Source organism: Leucopleurus acutus, assembly GCF_964270905.1.
Source record: "Leucopleurus acutus genome assembly, chromosome: 5".
Taxonomy (NCBI): Eukaryota; Metazoa; Chordata; class Mammalia; order Artiodactyla; family Delphinidae; genus Leucopleurus; species Leucopleurus acutus.
Genome location: NC_139147.1, coordinates 94,113,924 through 94,140,592, shown reverse-complemented (window position 1 = coordinate 94,140,592; position 26,669 = coordinate 94,113,924). Strand labels below are relative to the sequence as shown.

At 35.8% G+C, this 26,669-nt stretch overlaps 1 protein-coding gene across 11 annotated transcripts in view; it reads left to right on the top strand.

Moving 5' to 3' along the window:
• The first annotated feature begins 2,652 nt into the window (after window positions 1–2,652).
• The window catches only part of ECT2 (epithelial cell transforming 2), a 63,966-nt gene continuing 39,949 nt past the window's right edge, over window positions 2,653–26,669 (top strand). For 2 of the 11 annotated variants that reach the window (XM_082839891.1, XM_082839886.1), the window contains exons 1-14: window positions 2,653–2,739; window positions 6,313–6,464; window positions 6,874–6,950; window positions 7,063–7,155; window positions 8,679–8,861; window positions 10,312–10,401; window positions 11,256–11,363; window positions 12,351–12,424; window positions 13,132–13,262; window positions 13,403–13,518; window positions 13,619–13,681; window positions 14,986–15,208; window positions 19,346–19,482; window positions 24,322–24,441. In XM_082839891.1, coding sequence (XP_082696017.1) covers window positions 6,335–6,464; window positions 6,874–6,950; window positions 7,063–7,155; window positions 8,679–8,861; window positions 10,312–10,401; window positions 11,256–11,363; window positions 12,351–12,424; window positions 13,132–13,262; window positions 13,403–13,518; window positions 13,619–13,681; window positions 14,986–15,208; window positions 19,346–19,482; window positions 24,322–24,441 — 1,545 coding nt within the window. In that variant the 5' untranslated portion in view covers window positions 2,653–2,739; window positions 6,313–6,334. Of the gene's footprint in view, window positions 2,740–6,312; window positions 6,465–6,870; window positions 6,951–7,062; window positions 7,156–8,678; window positions 8,862–10,311; window positions 10,402–11,255; window positions 11,364–12,350; window positions 12,425–13,131; window positions 13,263–13,402; window positions 13,519–13,618; window positions 13,682–14,985; window positions 15,209–19,345; window positions 19,483–24,321; window positions 24,442–26,669 lie in introns of all 11 variants that reach the window. The other 9 variants (XM_082839890.1, XM_082839882.1, XM_082839883.1 and 6 more) reach the window with 6 other exon arrangements.

The window sequence follows — 26,669 nt, the reverse complement described above, 5'->3', positions numbered from 1 at the left end:
AAAAAGATATTCCATAACCCCAAAGTAACTTTCCTAACTCCCCATTCTCTGCTGCCCTGAAGGAGTACATATGGAAAACGAAGATGGAGATGGAAAGGGGAGGGTGTAAGGAAAGAAAGGAACTATAAATAAAGAGGAGGGAATAAACTGGAAGAGGAACAAGTGTTAAGATGAGAGTCAGGAAAGATGGTCCAGCGTGTCACTCAATTCAGAGATGGAGGTGGGGAAGTTGATCCTCCAAAGGAAGAGTCTCAGTAGTTCTATCTTGCACATTTCATTTCCCCACCTCAGAAATTATCATATTGTTTGATGAAAAGATGTCACGTACTTTAATATACTAAGTACTTTAGTTCAATTCCTTTAGTATTTTTTGTTGAAAACTGTTCATTCAGCATCTTAGGAGCTGTGAATGACATGTAAGAAGTTTTTAAATGGTTTATTCTTTCAAGGAACTTCTCATATTGATTTATCTATCTATTTATCCTGTACTGTAAACAGTTTTGTCCCCTTGACATATGAATTCAATAACTACATTTCCAGTGAAGGCACCTGAAGGAAGAGGCTTGCATTTAGCATAAAGAATCTTGGCTGGACTTGCCTTGGAAGGGGACAGAAGCCTGGCCAAGGGCAGCAGCAAGAAGGCCGTATCTTCTAGACAAGAGGAGACATCTTGAGCATTGCAGGCTTTCCCTTAAAAGAGAAGAGAGATTAAGTTTGGTGTAGAAGGACTGGCTGTCCTCTCTCTGGTAGGAAAAGAATGCAGTGGAGGTCTTCACTGCACCAAGCTTTGTCTGGTGGGTGGCGGGATTTGTGGCTGGGGATGGGTGGGGCAAAGGGAACAGAAACACTGCTGCCATTGCTCCTGTGGTCAGGGGTGAGAAGGCGGTGTAGAGGACCATCAGTCCCATCAGGCAAGTATAGGGCCTCAGCTGAGGTAACAGTAGTGGTAATAGTAGCAGCAGCCACAGCAGCAAAGTAGTAGTAATATTAACACTAACATCTACTGAATGTTTATTATATGCTAGAATATGTTTTAATTACATATATTAACTTTTAATCCTCACAACAATACTCTGAGGTAAGTATTATCATGCCCTTTTATAAAGACTCAAACTGAGGCATAGAGAGGTTAAATTATTTGCTTGAGGTTACTTGCCTAGGAAATGGAAAAGGATGTCACATGGTTAGGAAATGTTAGAAGACTGTATTGCCCGTTTATTTGCTAGTCAGACTGCCATACCCTTAAAAGGAATCAAGTATAGCTTTCGTTAGGCTAGCATACAATTTGTGTGGTGATACTGTGTAGGCAATCAATAGATTTGGGTGCAAAGCCTAACAGGGAGCAATGCACAGAGGAAACAGGTTGCTTTCTTCACTAGCTTAATGTATTTTCAGTGAGGAGACCTTTTGGAATGCTGGGCACACCCTAGTTTAAGTATGCAAGCACATTCCAAAGTGAAATTTCAATTACTGTTTTTCTTTGCTTTCTCCCTAACGGTTATCATAGCATTAAATGAAGGGCAGACTGTAAATATTCTTCAATTATTAACAGGGAAACCAATAATTACCAGACTGGTTCACTCATTTTGTGGAATGCATTACAAACTTTTCAGGCATTCTAAGGTGGCCTGACAAAGTTAGGAAAAATTCCAAATCCTGACGACCTGTTTGAGACGTTCAGAAGTGTTCCATTCCAAAGTACAAGTTCTCCTCCTCTTGTTGAAATTTAAGGTTTCAGCAGCGGATTCTCCTTTCTTCCTTTATTTAAACCAGCGATCAGGTGGGAACTATGCAAAACTCACCTTCGGGAGGTGTCTTTTTAAGAGGTTGTGTGACAGGATATTATATTTAGAAAACGAAGAAAATAAAATATTTTCACGATAACAATCGTAATTATAGGAAAATCGATAAATTCTTGGCTTCCCCCCTCGGGGAAGGGGGGAGGGGCGGGTGCAGCAGCTAACAATTTACTTTGGCTCCAGAAGCGTCTAGAATCTCGGGACATATTTTTACATTTGTTCAAATGCAAGCTTATATATTTTTTTAAAAAGGCTTAGAAACACTAAGAATTTATTCTAATCATCCGTGAAATTCCCTAGACCAGAGCACAGTGCTTTACATACGTCAGGATTTAAATAAGAGGCTGCTGATTTGAAGTCCATCTGGAGAGACTCCGAGTTCCCGTGTCCTGGGCCCCGCCGCGCCAACACAACCACCAAACCCCAAACCCCTTAACCCAACTTTAAATTCCTAAAGCTCAGGCAGAAAAATCTTACAGCTCACAGGAATCACTGGAGAAAAATTCATCTGTCAAGGCACTGATTACGTTTAAAGGATTTGGTGGCGGGGGAAAAAAAAAAAAGCCGAGGGGACGAAGAATCCACTCAAACTTTCCTTAGGAAACGGGATGTTTACTGAGTAAACAAGCGGTAGTCACAGACACACCTGCTACTCCCACAGAAGCCCAGGAGCCATTACTACCACCTCCTGGTAACATCCGGGCACTTCTCTACAAATTCGGGACGTTCTGACGTCGGAGCCGTTGGGTTTATTTGAAACACACGCACAACCAATCGGTTGGCACCTGCGGGGAGGTGGGCGGAGAGCGGCGGCCAATCACCGCCCCTCTGCGGGTCACTTTTTGAATTGGCTGCGGCCGCCGGCGGCGAGGAATGGCGGTAAAAGTGAGAAGGGTCGGTTCTTGAAAAGGTGGAACTTCCAGGGCGTCTTTTGAGAGTGGTGAGGGCTCTGTGGGTGCGGGTGGCGGAGGTGGGAGAGGGCCGGCGTCCCTGGAGCAGTGGGCCGCTCTGCTTGTGTCCCACGGCCCCGCCCCGGTGACCGCGAATTCCGGAGCTCCCAGCCTTGGCTTCCCGGCTCTGGGAACCACACCGCCGCCTTCCCAACATCGGGGCCGGGATGCGGAGTGGGAGCCCGAGGTCCGGCTGGCTGCTGTGCGTCGTCACCGCTCACCTGGTTGAATATTTCTTCCGAAAGAGTTTCTGGGCAAAGTGGGGAGTTGTCGGGAAAGGGGTCTTGGCAAACCGCAGTGGGCTCTGCGGCTCTGGGGGCCGGCAGCTGCGCCCTTTGGGGGCTTATCTCAGATTACTTAGTGGTTTCACCCTTGGATTCTTCTTGGCGTCTTCTCTTTAGTTTTTAGTATTTAAGATAAAACGCCAGCTCATTCCAGCGCCCCACCCCGCGTACAGACGGGTATGGCTTAATGGTTAAAAGCGCAGCCTCTGGAATCAGACCGGATTTGAACCCTTGTTTTGCCACTAACAACACTCTGACCTGGGGGGAATTAATCTCTCCGCTCTAGTTTTCTTTACCTGTAAGAGGAATATGTTAATAGTACCTGCCTCTTAGGATTGTTGCAAAGATTAAATGAATACAAGTAAAAGGTTTAGAACAATGTCTAAAAGTTTAGAATAATGCCGCATATTAAGCGTTAAATAAATATTGTTAGTCACAGTGTTATGTAATGTTAGCAGTGTTATTGTAACACCACCAACATACCCAGGAAGGCGTTTAGCTCCTCCACCCTGAAAGATGATTGCCTAAAAAAATAAGTAAAAGAAAACTTGTTTAAATGACAAATTTTATCTTTGTGATGAAAAAAGGCATGAGTTGTATTTAGTTAGAAGCTCCTTGAGTATGTTCTCAGATGAGAAGTAATCTGTATGGGTTTATGAACACTGATCCTTTTGTGTTTGTTATAAAAACTTACAGAATACATAAATGTGAAAAAGTGATTAGTGTTTTTCAGTTTGTAATCAGACTGTTGATATGTGATGAGTTTGGCATGCAGCTTTTTTCTAAATTTTAAAACTGTTTTGGCAGTAAATTGATCACATACAGTGTCATCAGTCAATTTTAATTTTTAATCACCTACCTTTTTTTTTTTTGGCTGCGTGGGATCTTAGTTGTGGCATGCAGGATATTCGTTGCCCCAGGATCTTCGTTGTGCAGGATCTTCGTTGGGGTCACATGGGATCTTTAGTTGCGGCATGCGAACTCTTAGCTGCAACATATGGGATCTAGTTCCCTGACCAGGGATCGAACCTGGGCCCCCTGCATTGGGAGCGCAGTCTTAGCCCCTGGACCACCAGCGAAGTCCCAGTCACCTACCTGTTTTGATGGTCTTTAAACAGAGAGGCATAGGTGAAAAATGTAAACTCATGGTGTTTTTGATTTATTAAAGTCTCCCTCCTCCTACATTCCTTAAGGCAGGTTAATTCATCTCTTGGTTTTTCTTTTTTTTTTTAAGGATATTAATTAATTTATTTTTGCTGTGTTGGGTCTTCGTTTCTGCGTGAGGGCTTTCTCTAGTTGTGGCAAGCGGGGGCCACTCTTCATCGCGGTGCGCGGGCCTCTCACTATCGTGGTCTCTCCCCTTGCGGACCACAGGCTCCAGACGCGCAGGCTCAGTAGTTGTGGCTCATGGGCCCAGTCGTTCCGCGGCACGCGGGATCCTCCCAGACCAGGGCCTGAACCCGTGTCCCCTGCATTAGCAGGCAGACTCTCAACCACTGCACCACCAGGGAAGCCCCGGTTTTTCTTTTTAACATTCTTTTAAGGGGACTTTAAATGAAAGCCTGTTTAGATAGAGCCTTTCTTTTTCACTGGAAACATTTAAGTGTGAGACTTAACAAAAAAATAAGGGCTGGATAGAATTTATCATTGATTCTAAGTAAAGGCTCTTATTAACAACTATTGGAGCACTCCTTTGGAGAGCCTTAGAATAATGATTGCCGTGGATGTTTGGTAAGACAATGAGAAATGTCCACATTGTGAGTATATATGAGAATGAATAATCGTCACTCATTTAGAGACATCATCTATTCACAATTGGATTTGAGTGGTGCTATTATTTCTTTTCCTGATGTGGAAGCTGAGGCTTAACCTACTAAGTGCAGAGCTGAGAGAGGAAGCTGAGTTGCTTGTCTTTGAAGTGTGCACCTAATAATTGCGCTTAGGTCTGTTGTTATTAATATGTACATATTTACACTATTTGACATCACCATGCCGAAATGCTGCTAATGATACCTGAAACTATTACTTTGCTAAAAATCTGGTGGAAGTTATTTGTATATTTTATTATTCTGAAAAAGTAGGAAAGAGATCAGGCATAGACTTCCAGATAAGATTGGGCTTTCTCTTTATATTTGCCCAATATTCTGGAAATTTACTTCAAGATAATAAACATGTAAAAACCCCAATTTAAATTGATGAAGATCTATTCAACTTTTTCTTTGTTCCCTGCTTGCTTAACTTTTCAACTCTTTAAGTCCTGGAAATTTAAAAACAAAGATTTTCTTTCATAGTCCAGAGTCTTATTGACATGTGTTAATTGTCTCGTGAAATCTTTTAGACATTTGTAAAGTAATATAAAAATACAAGTAAGGGAGCAGTCCAGTTATACATGAGAGGTTTGGAGGAATCTACAGAGGATAAGTCAAGAGTGGTGGGTCAGGGGTTGAAAGACATGATAGGTGGAGAATGGAGCACTATTAAATACAAGTAGGTGTGGAGTAAATTATGATCTGTATTTGAAAAAAGCTGGGAAATGCTTTGTGGCTGGAGCATACAGTCGATGTGGACTGGGGGAAATACAGGAGATGAGGCTAAATAGGTAGGCTAGGACTAAAGTGTAAAGTGGATGGTGAATTTGAACTTGATCGGATAGGGAGCAGTGCTCATGGAAGTTCTAAGTAGCGAAATAATATGGTCACATTTGTTTTTAGGAGCATACCCTGAAAACCATGTGGAAAGTGACCGCTGAAGAAACTGGTGATAAAGTTGTTTGGAACTGTTGTATTTGACCAAGTGGCCACTGTGGCATTGGCCACAGAAAGGGGGGCTGGGTCCCAGAGATACAGAGATGCTTTGGGGCAGGGCGAATGAGGCAGATGAAAGAGTATGGCTGGATCGTGTTTTTGACTGGGATTATTTGGGGGATGATGGTATTATAAATGAATACAGGAAGAGAAATAGTTTGGTTGAGGGCAAAGGTATGGAGTGGAGAGGTAGCATAGTATTTATGAGTACCTTTGTGAGTACTTTTTGACTGTCAGGTAATATCTGAGTACTTTTGGTACATTGTTATTTTTACTGTGTCCCTGTGAGTCAGTTATTAGTATCTTTATTTTACAGAAGAGCAAACTGAGGTTCAGAGAAGTTGAGTGACTTTGTTTGGTTCAGTATTAAAAAAAAAAGGGTAGTGATACTTTTTATAAGTTCTAGGTATAATGCTTGTTTTTGCCCAGTAATTGTTTGTTTCATGTAATTTTATTCAAATTTTGTTTTTTTCAGCCATTGCAGCAGAGTACAAATAATGGCTGAAAATAGTGCATTAACATCCACTACTGGGAGTACAAGCTTGGCAGACTCTTCCATTTTTGATTCTAAAGTTACTGAAACTTCTAAGGAAAACTTATTTATTGGATCTACTTCATATGTTGAAGGTAAACATGTTATCTGCTTTAAAATATCAAATCACTATTTTAATCCTAAACTTACTGACTAGTAACTTTCTTATGATTTAACTGTAAAACTGTTAAGCTAGGCTACAGGTATTCAGTAAAAATTTGTTAACAGAAACTCTTTACACTAGATTTTTTATTATTGTTTGGATAAATGCTTCCCAAATTTGAAGGTGAAAGCATCTTGTTGGATATTGCTTTTTCCGTATGTGAGGGCAGTCTAGCTGCAACATTGTTAGCTAGAATATAGTCAGTTATGACTGGTCAGGAGAAGAGCCAGTTCTTCCTTTTTCACTGTATAAATGGATCTTTCCTAAAGTTGCATGTGCTGTTGATTTTGATGTTAGTGAATAAAAATGTTTTACTTAAACATTTTTAATTTTAATAGAAGAAATGCCTCAGATTGAAACAAGAATAATATTAGTTCAAGAAGCTGGAAAACAAGAAGAACTTATAAAAGCCTTAAAGGTATGGGAATTTAGTTTTTAGATTTTTGGGTTTTTTTAAATATTTTTCTTCCGTCTGTGTATAAATAAATTTATAGTTTTCTTAACCTCATACTTAAGTCTCTTTTCCACAGACTATTAAAATAATGGAAGTCCCTGTTATAAAGATAAAAGAAAGTTGTCCTGGAAAATCGGATGAAAAATTTATAAAAAGTATTGTTAATATGGTAGGTCAAGCATTTCATTGCATGTGGCATGCTGCACTTCCTTTGATTGTATTTGTAGAGTCCACTCATGGTGATTGGACCTAAATTAGGCACAAGTTATACTCTGAGCACTCTGAAGCTAGATTAATAGAAACTATTACATTTATTTTAAAATTTGGGTGTTTCTGAAACCCAAAAATATAATGTTTCATAAATAATGAAATCCTTATAAAGTAATTTGGCATTGTTAGATTTAAATGACATTCCATTTATGTATTTATGAAGATGACACTTTAAACTCTTTAGCTTCTTTTTTCTCAATAATTTTATATTTATTCTAAATTCTTGCTTTATTTCCAGAATTACAAATCACGATAATTGACAGTCATCAGGGAATTTACCTCAGCATGTGAAATATATCTAACTCTCTATACCAGTTATACTAGATTGTGAGGGCCTCCATGTCAAAATACCACAGACTGGGCAACTTAAACAACAGAAATTTATTTTCTCACTTTCCTGGAGACTAAAAGTCCAAGATCAAGGTGTCAGCAGGTTTGATTTCTCTTGAGGCCTCTCTCCTTGGTTTGTAGATGGCTGCCACCTTCTTCATATATCTTCACACAGCCTTCTGTGCATGCACATCTCTGCTCTTTCGTGTGTCCAAATTTCCCCTTCTTATAAGGACACCAATCCACCACTAATCCAATCTGACTAGGATCCACCCTTGTGACTTCATTTAACCTTAATTACATGTTGAAAGGCCATATCTCCAGATAGTCACATTCTAAGGTATCCCTATAGGACCTCAGCATGAGTTTTGGATATACACAATTCAGCCCGACACGTCAGCCTAGCAAATAAATCCCAAATAATTTACTGACCCATTTGAATTTTCTTTTAAATGGTTCTGTTCTTTAAAAACGGGAGGCATATAGATACCGAAATATCTTCATTCTTTTTCATAGATCTACAGTATAAAGTGTTAAACACTAACTTGCCTTTTTATATCCTGTGTTTGCCATGCTGCAACTGCCTACATATTTCATATATTTCTCTTACTTCCCTTGTATATACTGAAATCATTAAGTTAACTCCATCCTTTTTGTAGATGTTGCATGTCATAGTATTTTTTCTATTTTTCTGAAAACAGTTTGTGCAGGAAGAACTATATGCGTGGCATCATTTTCTTGATCAGAATAAAGAGCAGTAGTGGATATCTTTCTAATGCATCTTACTATAAATACGTGTACTTAAAAAATTCATCATCTTTATTTTGTATGCATACTAGATGCTTTATAATGACTACCTTTATAATAATCTGCAAAATTTAAGATCTTAATATGGATGGAGATACGTTTATATAAAAACATAAGTAAAGAAATATGACTGTTCACTATTAAGTATAATGCTTATTGTATGATTTTAAACTTCTACAAATATAAAAATGTTGATATTGAATTGATTTTTAGGTCTTATTTAGAGAGACACATGAATTAATTTTATAATATTTTATTTCTAATAACTCCGTGAAAAAAATCAAGGAAATTAAAGTGCCATTTGTGAAGATGGAATCAGTTGAAGAATTTAAAAGTTTGGATTCTCCAGAATTTGAAAATGTATTCATAGTCACGGACTTCCAGGATTCTGTCTTTAATGAGTTATACAAGACTGACTGTAGAGTTATTGGACCACCAGTTGTACTAAACTATGCACAAAAAGGAGAGGTAAGAAAGAATATACGCTTATTATAACTTCTCAAGGTTAAATTTTTATTAAAGAATTTTTATGCAGAAAAATTTCATTAATTGTTGAGAATGTGAATATTTAGGATAGGAATAGTAGTGGCTACTCTAATATAGTCCTTTAATTCTAAACAATATTATTTACATATATTTAGTCTCAATACCTGCAGTATCTTGGGAAGTAGTAGTTTGCTTAAACTTGAGTTCTAAAGATGTGTACATATACATAAACTTTAATTTTCCTTCGCACAACTGGTACCACAATTCCATTTTTATCAGTTTCTGCATGATTTAAAATTAGGGAAATTACTTTAGCTATTTATTTATTTATTTATTCATTCATTCATTCATTTATTTATGACTGTGTTGGGTCTTCGTTGCTGCGTGCAGGCTTTCTCTATTTGCGGCGAGAGGGGCCTACTCTTCGTTGCGGCGCACGGGCTTCTCATTGTGGTGGCTCCTCTTGTTGCGGAGCACAGGCTCTAGGCACGCGGGCTTCAGTAGTTGTGGCACGTGGGCTCAGTAGTTGTGGCTCGCTGGCTCTAGAGCGCAGGCTCAGTAGTTGTGGCTTAGTTGCTCTGTGGCATGTGGGCTCTTCCCAGACCAGGGCTTGAACCCATGTCCCCTGCATTGGCAGGGAAGTCCTACTTTAGCTTTTTGTTTTTAAATAGCATTTCAATGTAAGAGTTGTAGTAGAGTTAATACCTATTCTTTGGTTTTTATTGCTCTGTTTTGGCATTCTTAAGCTTGCCTTAACTTTAAATTGCTTGGGTCTTTGTGCTTCTTTTGTTATAGATACTAGTAATGAGCACATGATAATCTTTAATTCTCTGCTTTGATTCAGAAGTGTTGCTTTCAGAAACCACATAAACTTTTTAAAGGCCACAATTATGGAAAAGAACATTCCTGTATAATAGTGGAAATTAAATATATAGTTTTAACCATTCTCTTTCATGTATAGATAGATAAAACCATTTGTTAAATTATTTATTATCTCCATTTTTTAGCTCAAAAATTGGAATCATATTTGGTTCAAGTGTATGTATTATTAGTATTTATTAGAAACTATTTTTGACTTCTTTTAACTTTAATTTGAAGCATTTACAGTAACGTATGGAAATCTTTCCTTATAATACTTCATCTGTGTCAAAGTACATTTTGGAAATAAAGGTTTGGGTATGAATATTTATGTTTTATTTGCCAATAGTAAAGTGTGTCTAGATGATATGTATCAAATACGATACGGGAACCATGGGAAATTTTTATTGTGAAACTGGGTTTTTGCTATTTGTTGCATATTGAAAGATGGAAGTATATCTTTGGATTGGGAAAGTTAATTGGCAAGAGAGGGAAATACGTTTAGCTTGCGAAAGATGTGTTCTATTTTTTACTGTAAAGAAGCTCACAGATTTAAAATTGTTGTATCCTTCAGCCTTTGCCATTTTCATGTCGCCCACTCTTTTGTACAAGCATGATGAATCTAGTACTATGTTTTACTGGATTCAGGAAGAAAGAAGAACTAGTAAGTATTTTAAAACATTCTATTCAAAGAATATTTTTTCTAGCAAAATAAATTTAAATTAGCTTTTTTTTTTGGTAGTTATATCATGGTTTTATTTTTAAAACATTGAAGGAGAAATTACTATGAATATACTAGGTCTTAAACTTTGTGAAGAAATACTCTGAAGAGCCTTGTAAAGAAACAGATATTTCATCTAGGATAGCTGGTATGTGAATTAGAAAAATTTCATGACTATCTAATCTGTTTAAACTGTCTTTTTGTTAAGTATCACATCAGCCACATTATTTGAAGTTTTTGTTTACGCATTGTGAGTTTTTGTTATGCAGGTCCAGCCTTAAAGCATTCTCATTGCTCTAGAGAATTCATAGAAACTTCTTTCTTTGACCCATAAAATTTTTTATGTTGGAGCTAATGGGGTATTACTCTCATTTTGTGGGAAGAATCTTGGTGTGATGGCAACCTGGTTTTAAAAAAAATAATGTACTGGGACACACAGTTTTCCCAGGCATGAGCCCGATATATCCCCCTTTGCTTGGCAAAGCAATAATGCTATTCTTTTCTACTTCACCCCCCTCCAAAAAGTAATATATTTACTTTCTTACTTGTGTGAAAGCCAGTTGTTAATTAACTTAGTTTTGTGTGATCATCTTTACTAGCTTATCTCTGTATAATTTTGCCTGTGCCAATAAGGCAAATGAACCTTTAATTTTTTTGACATAAAATTTATCTTTATAAAAATTCACATATGTACCTTATAAATAGGAAGTATTCAGTAAATGCTAAATGAATTATAAACATAGTTTAAAATTTTGTTCAAATTAATGATAAAGTCAATGTTTACATTTTCTTTTGAGGTCAGATTGGTGACATTGGTTCATCACATGGGTGGAGTTATTCGAAAAGACTTCAATTCAAAAGTTACACATTTGGTGGCAAATTGTACACAAGGAGAAAAATTCAGGGTATGTAAACTTTGGTATTTTTGTATATTTCAATATAGCACTGTTTGAGGATGGATTTAACAGTAGTGCTCTTATCCTGTCTATTTCCCCCATAATTTATTGAGGAACAGGAATTCAATTTTTGCTATAGGAACATTTAATAAAAATTTTAAATCATAGGAGTGTGGCCCCTGAGGTTTGAAGGAGGCAGTGGAACTTGAGTTAGGTCTTAAAAGATGATGGGGATTGTGGAGGTTGGTAGGTGGATAATAGTTTAGGCAGATGAATAATATTAGCCAAGATTACTATGAGCAGTGGTGAATAAGGAAGTCAGAAGGTCATGAGGGCAGATATTTCTCTCTTATCTAAGAGCAGAACTTTGTTCTTATAAAATGGTTCCAAGATTTAACTTGTGAAAATTATAAAAGAATGGGAGAAAATACTTTCATTGGGATTAAAGTCTTAGTTTAAGATTGCACTTGAATATGTTAGGAAGAGTTTATCACTTTGTTCCCACCCTCCGTCAGTGTATTTATGTAGCAAATGGTAATTTTAGGGTATTGTTGAATTCCTGGGAGGTATACTTACAATTCATATCTAAGGTTTTAATGACTTAATCGGAAATTTTCTCTTACTCTTACTGCTGTCTTGGGGGTTAGTACGTCCAAGGAGGTAAACACAAAGAGAAATAGAAATGTAATAAAGATGAACTTAATTAACTTCACAGATGTATTTATTTAAAATACAGTGAAACAGTTTGGACATCATGGAACTTGTTTCAAAGTTATTTTTTTTTTTTTTTTTTTCAAAGTTATTTTAACCTAAATTGTATGATGGAAAGATAGTTTTTTCTTTTAATTTTTCTTTATATTTTGTTACAAAGCAGATGAACAATGATCTAAGACTGTGCAAAATGTATATATATAATTGCTTATAACTTGCATGAATGCAGTTATTTAAGGTAAAAATTCACCATATAATTAATGATAAACATGTTTATGTTTTTAGATAGCTGTGAGCCTGGGTACTCCAATTATGAAACCAGAATGGATATATAAAGCTTGGGAAAGGCGGAATGAACAGTAAGTGTTTAGAAATTCAGTGGTTAATTATGTGAATCAGTCACGTTGTGTCATGAAGATAAACCCACATGCCCAAAATTCATAGATTAGTATATAAAAAATTAAGTCACTCTTTGTGAAGCTTAGGGAATAAAGTCTAGGAGGAGCAAAGTTTTGTTTATAAAAAATTGAAAATGGCAAGACATCTATGATATCTTTGAACTTCACTTTGTGAAGTAATTTAATAACCATTAAGAACATTCTAAAATTATCAGGTAATAGCTTAATGCATCTGGATATTTGGGATGTGCCGTATTTTTTCTTATTTTCTGTTTGTCATTTTAAGTGGTGATTGCATTTCGTAACCTTGTTAAGCTTTACAATCTCATAATTCCTTGCTATTGTACTTCATTATTACTTAAGATTTTATGAAACTATAGAACTCCTGGAATGCATATAAAATTTCATGTACAGAGCAGAGATTTGCATCTTGTAAAGATTACCTGTGATTAAACTTTGTGAGATGTTGTTACTTCTGGGATGACTGAGGACACGTCAATTTTTTTTTTAACTGAGGTTTTTATGAACATTTCAGGACCAAATGTAAAATATTTTCAGTAAATAGGTTATGCTAAAACCTTGAGAATTACCGTAGATTTATAAATTAATCTGCCTAACTTACTGAATTTCAGTTAAGCTGGTTTTAGAAGAGTGTGTTTTGTTTTTAGGGATTTCTGTGCATCATTTGATGAATTTAGAAATGAATTTAAAGTTCCTCCATTTCAAGATTGCATTTTAAGTTTCCTGGGATTTTCAGATGAAGAGAAAACCAATATGGAAGAAATGACTGAAATGCAAGGTAGAATTTAGCATAATTTAGAAGTTATATGTATTTTATTGCTTACTCCTGCTGATCAGGAGGTGAATATGCCTCTTTAAAAATTTGGGCCTGGGGCTAAATAGTTGGGCTTATGTATGCTTGTATGCTTTCCTCTTTAGGAGGAAACTGTTTACCTGTTGGAGATGAAAGATGCACTCACCTTATAGTTGAAGAAAATATAGTAAAAGAACTTCCATTTGAACCTTCAAAGAAACTTTATGTTGTCAAGCAAGAGGCAAGTAATTCTAGAATGAGATTGGTTTTTAAAAAACAGTGGTAATATTGATAGCTTATCTGATGAGATAAATTCTTAATTAAAATGTTCTTTCCCCTAGTGGTTCTGGGGAAGCATTCAGATGGATGCCCGAGCTGGAGAAACTATGTATTTATATGAAAAGGTATGCTTTTTGTCCCTTTTGTCATTTATTCTGTGAATTTGATTGTATAAAGATGACACTTTTTTATCCCCAAAGAGCATAGTATAATTAGCACACAGGTCATCTTTTTTGTCATATTTAGGGGTTTCAGAATAATTAAACAGTTGGATATTGAGTAATAGTCTATGTAGATTTTCATTCTGTGCAAATTCTTGGTAATACCATCATGAACAGTAACATCCTTATCTTCAAAAACTTAGAACCTTAAAGGAAAGAGAGACGTGCAGAAATGTGCTCTAATTGAGTAATGTATGTATTCTAACTAGCTTCACTCTGAGAGACTCAGGCGCAATTGAAAGAGCAAATAAATATGAGCCAGCTTCCTAGGCTAACCTGGTAAGGACATTCATGTTAGATAGCAGGTGGGAGAGGGAATGAAAACTTGAAAGTACATTAAAATAGCAAGTAGTTTAGTACGGCTTTGGAAAAGAGTGTGGGAAAGAAGGCCAACAGATAAAGCTGACTAGATAGGCAGAATCAAGTTTTTAATATGTTAAAGGGTTTGGATTTGTCCTGTACGTATTGGAACCACTGAAGAATATTAAGGGGAGAGATGGCATTTTAAAAATGACTGTAGTAGAAGGAATATAGGCAAGGAAAAATCCAGCCTTGCTGCTGGATCTTGGTGAAAAGTAGTATCATTCACCAAAATGTGACATAAAGGTATAGAAGCAGGCTTTAAGGAAAATTTACTTCAGTTCGAGATTTAATAATTTTGAATGGAATATTTGAAAGCGAAGATGTGGATTTATTGTATTTCTATAAAATCTAAATATGTACTCTGTTGTGTTCTCTTTGGACTCTTTTATTCTCAATGTAAGGTTCCTGACATAAAGTTTAAAAAATATGCCTTAGATTTCAGAAGAGAACTCCTAAAATCAAGTGGTATTCGACAAATATTGGAGAGCACTATGTCCAAGCATTGTGCTAAATGCCAGAGATACGGTGAATGAAATATGAATGGTCTCTGTCTTCCTGGAGTTTATGGCCTAATGGGGAGTAGACAATAAAGAAGCGTACAGATGAATATGTAATAGTAATAGTGCTATGGAGAAAAAGCATTAGGTGTTAAGGGTTAGATAATTACAATGCTCCTTTGATTATTATGTTTCATGAAGCTTCTGAATTACATGGAAGAGTATATAGATGTACAGTTCTTGTGCAAAACCCCGATTTTGTCAGACTCGTAAATATATTTTTCTTTTGTTCCTGTCTCAGTAAAGAACCACTGAAGTAAAATTGAGCTTTTGTGCTTTTGATTGCAGGCTAATACACCTGAGCTCAAGAAATCAGTATCACTACTTTCTCTAAATACCCCAAACAGCAATCGCAAAAGACGTCGTTTAAAAGAGACACTTGCTCAGCTTTCAAGAGAGACAGACATGTCACCTTTCCCTCCCCGTAAGCGCCCGTCAGCTGAACATTCCCTTTCTATAGGGTCACTCCTAGATATCTCCAACACACCAGAATCTAGCATTAACTACGGAGGTAATTCACATTTTAAAAAATTGATGTTTAAATTTAGTGGAATAGAATAATTATTAGAATATAGATAGATAAATTCCTACTACAGTGAATATGAAAGGCTCTTTGTTTTACATTAATTAATTAATTTATTTTTGGCTGCGTTGGGTCTTCGTTGCTGCACGCGGGCTTTCTTTAGTTGCGGCGAGCGGGGGCTACTCTTCGTTTCGGTGTGCGGGCTTCTCCTTGCGGTGGCTTCTCTTGTTGCGGAGCACAGGCTCTAGGCACGCGGGCTTCAGTACTTGTGGCATGCGGTCTCAGTAGTTGTGGCTCTCGGGCTGTAGAGCGCAGGGTCAGTAGTTGTGGCACACAGGCTTAGTTGCTCCGTGGCATGTGGGATCTTCCTGGACCAGGGCTCGAACCTGTCTCCCCTGCAATGGCAGGCGGATTCTTAACCACTGAGCCACCAGGGAAGTCCCAGAAAGGCTCTGTTTTTAATGACCTTTGTTCTGTCTGAGGAGAAAAGGCACATGAAAATGCTTACATTTAATAGTTGCTTGCTATATACTAACTGTTTATGTGTTTTGTATATTTATAAGATAGGTTTTATTGTCCCTGTTTTACAGATGACTAGATTGAGGTTAGAGAAGGAAAACTTGTCTGGGGTCACACAGCTAGAAAGTGATAGAACTGTTCAAAGAGCAGGTTCTTAACACACAGGAATCATAGAAGATGTCACATAGATTATAGAGAAAATAGGTACAGTGAAGTCAGAGGAAGGTGAATTTACTTTGTTCTCAGCTGATACAGGAAGCCACCTATAATTAGCTCTTCTCTCTTGATCTTCAGTTTTTCCCCTCTGTTTTTTTTAGTCTGCACACAAATTTGTTGTGTTTTCTAATTTATGAAACAATCAAAACCTTCCCTGGACTCTGTAATACTTTCCACTTACTGTCCCATTTCCCTCTTCCCTTTCATATAGGTACTCTTGAAGGAATCACCTTGATCCATTGTCTCATTTCCTTGCTTTTTATTTTCCTTTCAATTCATTCCAATTGAATTTCATTCATTCCAATTGCTCTTGCTGGGGGTGCTGACAGTTTTTGTGTAATCAGCAGCATTCAACACATTAGCAGCTACTCCTTCCTGGACACATTTTTTAATTTTGGCTTTTGCATATCATTCGTTTCACATTCTCCTTGACCTAACTTCTCTCTCTAACTCTAAATGTGGAATATTATTCCTGAGTCGTTTCTTCTCCATTGAATTCTTCCTAAATTATCTCATTTAATTCCATGGCTTTTCTATATGCTGTTGACTCCCAAATTTGAGGTTTTCCCTGTCCAACAATATACTTGACACCTCCTTGTTCATGTCTAATACACATCCTAAACTTAATATAATCAAATTAGAACTCTTGATTCTCTCTGCCACTCCAACTCTGTTCCTTTGTTACACTTCCTTTATCAACCTTTTCTGTAAAAATGGTCTCTCTTAGACAATTGCAGTGGTCCCCAAGTGGTCTCCCTGTACTCATTTTTGCCTTTCTACATGCAGACTAACCAGTCTCTAAAAACGTATAAATTAGTTCATGCCGCTCCTCTGCATGAAGTCATTCAATGGCTTTGTATTACCGTAGCTTTCAGGTTCCTATGTAATCTTTCTTCACCTACTTCTAACCTCATGTGCTTTTGTCCTCCACTAATCCTCTCTGGGTGTCAGTCATAATATCTTTATTATTCTTCAGATTTTTCTACTACAACCATACCTCAGGAACTTTATATTTGCTCTCCCTGTCTTAAATCTTATCGGGGTTCTCTTTAAAGTTAAGTCTCTGTCCCACTACTCCTTCCTACCAACCCGTTACCTGGTTGTTGCCTTCAGTAGTAGTTATCACTGTTAGAAATTGTTTGTTTACTGCTTTATTTTACTTGCTTCACCAGAATGTAAGCTGGAAGAGAACAAGAATCTTGTCTAGCTTCTCTGCTTTATTCCCAGTGCCTAGTATAGAGTAGGTACTCACTAAATATTTATGGAAGGAATTGAAAGTCAATTTAAGGTAGGCCCAGAAAACTGAGGTGGATTTGAGATTATAAGAGGAGCAAGAATACAGGTAACAGCGTACAAAATGAGTTTTTAGGGAAAAGTGAATAGGTCAGTTTGATTGGAGGATGGAGGAGTAAGAGTCACATTAGAAAAAGGTTAATTGGGGCCTAATATTAGAGAACTTTGAGATCAGACTGGCATGTCTGATCTGTATATTGTCATCAGCAAGGAACTTTAGAAACTTGAGCAGCAGAGTGATTCATTGAGTAAGTAATTTGTAGTGGATTATTCTGAAGCATGATTAGAAGTAAGGCAGTTTAGAGATAGCCTGACCATGAAGTAATCTCTAGAGACTTGGGCCACAAGGTAATAAGGCCCTAAACCAGGGTTGATGATGTTTGGAAAGAAAAGTAAGAAGCACTGGGGAAATATTGATAGAATGGAGTGATGGGGAGGAAGAGGAGAAGATGGCAAAGTATTAAATGGAAGAAATTCTTCCTTAGCAAAAATAGAAAGTTTATATTTTGGAGGAAAGAGTGTAGTTTGAGAGAAAATCCAGGTTAAATTGAGGTAGAAATGTCCAGTAGGCATTTGGAAAAGCTGAACCAGGTGCTTGGGCGGGGGATTATGATTAGATATGTAGATCTAAGAATTTACTGGTTCTGTGATCATGGTGGACCTCATGGGCATGAGATGATAAGAGATGAACATAAAGGACTGAAGCTTGAATATGAAGTTGAGGGGACAGAAGAAAATGAACCACTAAAGAAAACAGACATGACAACTGTTATGTATTAGGTATTCTGAATAATAGAATACCCAGTTTGTAGATCACTGCTTAGACACAATAATTAAATTAGATCAGTGTATGTCAGTTTTTTTCCCCCTAAAGTATACCGTAATGGCAGAGGCTCCTGGGTCTGGTGAGTGTAGCCCAAAATAATATATGGCAAGTGGGAAATTCTTTGAAGTCTGTTTTTTTGTTTTTTTTTAAACATTCAGAACTCCACAGTATGCATGATTGTTTAAATTAATGCTTAAGATTATTTATCATTGAGTAAATTTGATATGCTGGGACTATATATTGTCTTCTTTCATGTCATTCTATTATGTGTTATACATTCCTTTTCCTATTGAGAACTTGCTATTAGGAGATTCTGTATATAATGTTTAAGTATTCTAACCATATTGATAGTAAGAAAATGTATTTTAAGCTTTCATGAAATTTCATTAAAAATTTTTTCTTGAGATACATATAAAATATACTAATGCATCCTCCCTCCAATTTGGGTTAGACTGAATATCTTATGTTAAGATACTTTAACAGAGAATTTAGTTAATGTTGGGGTTTTTTTTTTTTTTTTAAGGGAGTCTTTCTCCATATATATATGAAAAGTTTTCCATTATTTTGACTGTGTAATCGTAACAACCTTTTCCTTCTTTTTTAACTTAAATATCTTTATATATTGCTGTAAAGATTCAGATTTCCTAAATGGAAATATTCTGCCATATTTGCTTTAGTATTCATTCATTCATTCTCTCTCTCTCTCTCTCTCTTTTTTTACATACACGTGTATTTTTTATATCTGTGCTGTTTTGAGAGAAAGTTGGAGATATGATGTGCCTCTACCTCTAAATACTTAATTGTGTATTTCCCAAAATACAGGAACATTTCTTACATAAGTACAGTATAAGTATTATAATTAGGAAATTAACATTTAATACTATGATCTACTCTATAGACCTTCAAATTTTACCAGTTATTCCACTAATGTCCTAATGTGCTTTTAAGCAAAAGAAAAAAGTTTTTTCTGGCTTAGGATCCAATCCATGATCACAGGTTGTTGTGTTATCTTTCTCTAGTTTCTTCTTATCTGGAACAGTTCTTTTTTTCAATCAATCTTTGTTTTTAATGACCTCGATATTTTTGAAGAGTACACGACCATTATTTTTTTCTGGCCTTATTCTAGGAGGAAATTCTACTTTAATGAAAATGTGTATGGTGGTATATTTATAGGAGTAGATATCTTTCCCTTTTTTCCTATTAAATTTGTACAGTGTTTGGTACTTACATCTGACTTCCATTTTAAATCTTTCCTCCTTTATACCTTTTAGAAACACCAAAGTCTTGTACTAAGTCATCTAAAAATTCTACTCCAGTTCCTTCAAAGCAGTCAGCCAGGTGGCAAGTTGCAAGAGAGCTCTATCAGACTGAAAGTAATTACGTAAATATATTGGCCACAATTATTCAGGTAAGAGTTGGGAAAAATGTTCTCTGTTCCAGTGTTTATAAGTAAAAAAATCTAAGTGGTATTATTTTTTATAAGAAAATTATATAAGCATAGAATTTGAACAGATATTAAAAATGAAAATGTATGACAAAAACTGCTCTTAGGGAAATGGCATAACTGTAAGAGTAGCGTTTTATTCATGCAGAAATAGCATCTTTTTTTAATAGTGACTTTAAAGAGAGAAGGATCCTCAATAGACAATCTTAGAGGGGACTGAGTTTAATTCAGAATTTAGCAGCTTCCATGTCAAGATACTGCATTTTTATTTGGAAGTGGTAGCTTTTTCTGATAATGTGTATTCTAGAGTCACTGCTTTATTTAGTACTGTATATATATGGAAAAGCAATTAGCAATGAAGCATAACAATATGGTTGTCATTTTTTTTAGTAATCCTTTACTGTGTCGAGTTTTCTTAAATTACGCAGTAGTCAAATGTTGACTCATTGCTTACTAATATTAAAACGTACTATGAAGTTATTTCTGAAGAAAAACAATTCTAATGAATCCTTGTAGGTTGAGATTGAAGAAGATATTAAGGAATAAATCAAAATTCAAGGTTCTGAAAGACACAATAATAGGACATTATTTTGGAATCTGTAGAAAGAAGGAATAACTTTGTGGTAATGAAGGAAATAGTTTGTCAGGAAAATAAGGTTGATACCACCAAGCTTGACTTTGAATAGAAAAATATAGGGAGTTTCTGATTTGGGTTTAATTTTTAACTGATCTCTATTTGAAATCTTAATATATCTCATTAAGGTCCAATATAATGGCCTTTAGTTGCTTGTACCATTGATAAAATGCATGAATAAGAAATGAAAAGACTTCTTTCTTGGTATTCACAGAGAGATTATTCTTCACAGTTAATTTGTTTAGCAGTAGTCAGGGTTTTATGAGGCCCTCTGCTATATTAAACTTCACTTGTTTTAAGTCAGCTCTGCTCTTCTTCCTCAAGGGAAATCATCCTAGATGAGTTTCTTGTTGAAGTTTTTATAGTCAGCCAAAATGTGGTTGAGTAGCAGAAAATCCCTTTGGCATATACTGTTCATGTACTTTGGTAGCATTTATTACCTAGAAATGTAAATCCTTTCAGGCTGTGGTAAAGGCACTGGAGTTTCAGAATTTTAATTTGCATATCAATTAAATTCACTAAAACTTCTTTTTCAAAAGCACTTGTAATTATTACACTGTAGACAGACTTTCATACCACTGTGCTTAGTATAAACTCACCTAAGTTTATTTAAAAGATTGTGGTCTAAATTCATGATAGTGTTCTTTTTAAGCTTTTTTTTTTAGGACTAATGTGTCTTTTTTTTTTTTTTTTTAGTTTGAATTTGGAATAGCTTAATTTTAACTTAGCTCCCAAATTAAGTGACTATCCAGCAGCTTGATGTATTCCAAATAATACTTAGGTACCTATTAATATAAAGTTTTGTGACAAGTGTTAAAGAGGGTTCCTGTTTCAAAGGAACTTAGACTGGAAGAGGAGTTAAAACATACACACTTATTATAATACCAAGTGGAAGGTTATGAACTTCATGAAGGAGGTTTAGTTAAGGTATTTGGAGATTTGTATGGTGAGAATTTTGCTCCTCTTCCAGCTTAGGGAAGGTTTGGTCTGGAATTTTCAATGGTTGAACATTGGGAGAAGTATCATAAAGAAGATACAAATTGAAGTGAGTGTTAAAGCATAATTATGATTGGTGCATGCAAAGAGGATGGAAGGAAGTGTATTTGAGATTATTCCAACAGTACAAACTGAAGATATGTATCATTCAAGGTATTACAGAGTAGTCTAGGGGGATTAGAGTTGAGGGTGGGTTAAGTGGACTGGGATAGGGGTTGGAGTATGGATACAGTGAGAGTTAAGACTGCTTATGCCAGACTGGAGACGGCCTTTGTACAGTGTGTCACGTGTAATTATAGAAGAATTTTTGATGGGAGGAGGGATGATATCACTTGACTTGTATTTTAGAAGGGAACTTGGTTCACTTTGAAGGAGGTATTGAAGAAGGGGAAATTGTGGAGGCAAGGAAATCTACTTGGAGGTTATTTTGGCAGTCTTGGTTAGAGATTTTGAGAACCTGAACTTCTTATGATAGTATCAGTGAGAATGAAAAGAGGATAGATTTGAGAAATATTGGAAAGGTAGAATCAATAGTATTTTGGCTAACTAATTTTATATGAGGGATTAAAACAAACAGTAGAACTGTTTTAAGGTATTGTGTCTTAAGAATACTGAGAAGTTTTAATGAATCTTGATGTATTTTGGTGTCTGAATATTTTTGTTTAGGAATTTTAATTAAATGTTGACTAGATAAAGGAATGCTTATAAATGGTTACAGATATCTTTGCATCCTCTATTGTGTTTTTTCCCAATTCCATTTCTTTCCCCTCTCTCAGCAATAACTGTAATCTGGAATTTTGTGCTTATCATTTTCCTTATAGATCTATCACATATGTGTAGAACATCAAATGTAACAGTATATATTTTTTAGTGAATTGCTTTTTTCACTTGATAGAAATGTTCTTGAAACACATCTGTGTCACTGCATGTAGTAGTAATTCATTTTCCTGTATGAATATTTCAACTTTAACTTTTATTTTTAATAGACATTGAGATTTGTTTTAGTGTTTCGTTGCTGACATTGAAATTTGTTTTAGTGTTTCGTTGCTGTTTGTTTTTACTGTTACTAGTAGTGCTGCTGTGAATATTCTTATTCATGGCTCCTTGAGAACATATTCCGGGCAAAAACCTGGAATTTCTGGATCATTGGTTAAACACACTTAATTTTACTGAAAGTTGTTAGTATGTTGGAAACTAGGTTTTGTGTTGGTCTCCTGTTCCCACTGAGGCTTTTATAGGTGAAGCTTAACTTTCATCAGTTTAGGCAAATGTCTTTGGGGCAAAAGGTGATTTAGTACTCAACTTTCTACTTTCACTTAGATTTTGGCCTCCGAAGGTACCTCACTTTCTTGTCAGCTTATTGCTGTATTTAGAAAGAGGTTTTTCTTCAGTATTTTGTTTTCAGCAGGTAGCTTTCACCATACTTACAGAAATGGAAAGCCTGAATATATATATATATGTGTGTGTGTGTGTGTATATATATATATATATGTGTGTGTGTGTGTGTGTGTGTATACACACATTTTTTTAAGGGGGGATAAACTGTTGTAGAATTGTAGTCGTTCTTAAAAATAGGAACAATTCATAATCTTAATGAAGTTTCTTACTATTTAGAATGTACTTTCTTCCCCCCCCTTCCTTCAATCCCCTCCTGCCCTTTGTGCTGTTGTTATTCATTTTATTTCCACATATGTTAAGAACACAATAATACATTATTATTTTTACTTTGAATAGTCAATGAACATTTTAAAATTTAAGTCAAATTTTATTAATTATAGAGTAAAATTGACTCTTTCTTTGATGTACATTTCCATGAATTTTAACACGTGAAAATTTGTTTAACCACCACTACAATGAGGATACAGAATATTTCCATCCCCCAAAAAACTCCTGGTACTATTCCTTTATGTCACACCCTTTTCTCCTTCCACCTCCTGGTAACCACTGATCTATTCTCCATTTTTATAATTCTGTGGTTTTTGAAAATGTCATAAAATGGAATCATATAATACAGTAGTCCCCAACCTTTTTGGCACCAGGGGCCGGTTTTCTGGAAGACAATTATTCCACATATGGTGGGGGTGCGGGGGATGGTTTCGGGATGATTCAAGGGCATTACATTATTGTGCACTTTATTTCTATTATTATTACATTGTAATATATAATGAAAAAATTATACAACTCACCATAATGCAGAATTAGTGGGAGCCCTGAGCTTGTTTTTTTTTTTTTTTTTCCTGAGCTTGTTTTCACTTGCCACTTCTGACAGGGTTTTGATATGAATCTGCAAGCAGTTGATTTATTATGGTCTCTGTGCAGTCACACCTCTCTGCTAATGATGATCTATATTTGCAGCTGCTCCCCTGTGCTAGCATCACTGCCTCAGCTCCACCTTAGATCAACATGGTTATAAACAGGTCTTCTAGCTTCACATCCAGTCTTTTCCCCCTAAACCAAGTTTTTTTGCTATCATTTAAAAACATTTAGTACTTACATTAAGTGTATGACTGCTTATTGCTTTGTTCCTTACTTACTTGAATAAAAAAAGTAGAAATTACTGTGAATCCTACTAACAATTTTAATGATTTATAGTACTGTGATAAACTTTTACTAGATTCTAATGTAACATTTTATTTTATTTTTTTAAATTTATTTATTTATTTATTTTTGGCTGTGTTGGGTCTTCGTTTCTGTGCAAGGGCTTTCTCTAGTTGCGGCAAGCAGGGGCCACTCTTCATCGTGGTGCGCGGGCCTCTCACTATCGCGGCCTCTCTTGTTGCGGAGCACAGGCTCCAGACACTCAGAGGCTCAGTAGTTGCGGCTCACTGGCCTAGTTGCTCCGTGGCATGTGGGATCTTCCCAGAGCAGGGCTCGAACCCGTGTCCCCTGCATTGGCAGGCAGATTCTCAACCACTGCGCCACCAGGGAAGCCCTAATGTAACATTTTATTACAAGATTGTATATACACACAGAGATGAATAAATAAATAGGATAAAACAGACTAGAAAATGTTATGAGAAAAGGTCGCAAATTTAGGGAGAAGTATTTTTTTTCAACTTTTTTTTCTTTTCCATTAACATCATAGCTCTCCTTTATCACTGTCTGTATGTTAGATTTTTAATTTTTTTTTCTTTTTCTACAATCGACCTAAACTAATCTTTTTTACCTTTTAGCTATTTCAAGTGCCTTTGGAAGAGGAAGGACAACGAGGTGGGCCTATCCTTGCACCAGAAGAGATTAAGACTATTTTTGGTAGTATTCCAGATATCTTTGATGTGCACACTAAGATAAAGGTAAATTTGTATGTGTTAGTGTAGTAGTAATTCTTTTTTCATTGTATATATTTAGTACAATTTTTCAGGTGCTTCTGACTAGCTAAATAAAGTTTTGTATTTAAAATTGCTTAATCCCTCATTTATTCCTTTGAATCATTTGTCCCTTTGCTCCAGTGCCTTATTAATATTTGCTGTTTGCCTGTGTTTTGATTTTGATTAATTTGAAAATAAGGAATTTAGACCTTATGAAGTCTTTTCTATAGAGACATGTTTGCTAGTACTATTTTTCTTATTTTCCTGCTGTTGTTCATCCTAAGTTGTATGTTTTTGTTTTACTTTGGTTTATTTGAAAAACTGTGAAGTTGGAAGGGACTCGAGATCATTTCTTTCATTTCTCTCTATCTTTATGGTCAGATAAATGCCAAAACCGTGTAAGACAATGCTGTCCTCTTTTTAATGATTTTCTCTTGATAAAGGGTCCATGAATTCCAGGTATCAATCTCTCATAGTAAAGTAATTTTGGGGCAGGTTTAGCTGAACCCTTAAAAGTAGTTTAGCATTATTTCCTCTTAGTTTACCTATGTGATGCCTGAGCAAAATTTATCAGTTTTCCTCTCAAAACAACCCATATTAATGTCTCTTCCAGCTTTGTGCAGTGGCAGTATCATACCCAGTGAGGTTTATCTGAGGTGTGCTATTATTGCTAATTGAAAACTTTTCCCTAAATGTTTATTCTATATTACAATAAAAAGATCAATCTGAATTACAGAATGTTTTCAAACAAATACATTAACTTACTTTTGATTTTACTGCACGTTGTAGACAAAAATATAAAAGACTTATAAGTTAATAAAAATGCAATTTATCAAATGCTTGTATTGTATATTTTATTCAATGTATATTATTGAATATTGAATATATTATTCAATATATTCAATGTATATTTATATTGTATATATAAATATACAATAATATATATTTATATTATTGTATATTTTTATTTATTTATGGTCAATATTCTTGACCATATTTCACTTATTTCTAGATTTACAAGTAATTTTGAAGGAGAGTCTGTCTTTTCTTAAAAAGCTATAGAATCGGGCTTCCCTGGTGGCGCAGTGGTTGAGAGTCCGCCTGCCGATGCAGGGTACACAGGTTTGTGCCCTGGTCCAGGAGGATCCCGCATGCCGCGGAGCAGCTGGGCCCGTGAGCCATGGCCACTGAGCCTGCACGTCCGGAGCCTGTGCTCCACAACGGGAGAGGCCACAACAGTGAGAGGCCCGCATACCGCAAAAAAAAAACCAAAAAACTATAGAATCTCAGGCTAGTTTCTCCTTATTTCCAGTTAGGATTCTGAATATTTGAAGAGTAAAATTTTCTTGGAATGGTTTTTGTTTTTTTTTTTTTTCATAAGAAACACTGAGAGGCATAAAGGTAGGTGGAAAGGCAAGCAGGTTTTCATCTTGGTGTTTTACTACTAATTTGTGGATCACTTTGTGTTAGTCATTTAGCCAGTCTGGGTGTGCAAGTTCCCATCCAGTATAAAATGTTACATACTTTTATGTGTATAGGATCGTAATCTCAATTCAGAAAATCATGTTCTCTGATTGACTGGATCTTTTTAAAAAAATTTTCTTTTTTACTAGATGAAAGAGTCTTTAAATTCTATAGTGCTTTACAGTTTTCAAAAGTTTCACATAAATAATTTCATCTAATCCCATAATAACCCTCTTTTTCCACACTACCCTTAAATTGCCCTCCTCGCTTCCATCTTCCCACCAGTAACCACTAGTTTGTTCTCTATATCTGTGAGTCTGCTTTTTTGTTTCATTCACTAGTGAGTCACTGGAGCTTTGAAAATAATGGTCACCCTTTAGTTTTCTAATGTGTAACATAATTTTTTAAGCTTTTATAAACTTGGATTACCAGTATTTCAACTAGTAGTTGTTTTTTAGCTGATTTCAGGTTTGTCATACGTTTAAAATTTTAAAGCCTATGTTTTTTTCTACAGTGACGGCAATGTGTGCTGTCAAACATTTATTTGTAAAATAAAGGAGAAAAGGAAAAAGGAGTAGAAAAAACCTATAATCCCATAACCCAAATACTCCTAAAATTTTGTTGTATTTTCTTTCTGTTTTTTTTTATGCATAACATTTTTTTCTTCTTTTGAATGTAGCCCACCATTTATCAAGTATTGTCACATCTATTGAACATTACCAAGAAGTTGATATTATAATTGTCTACTT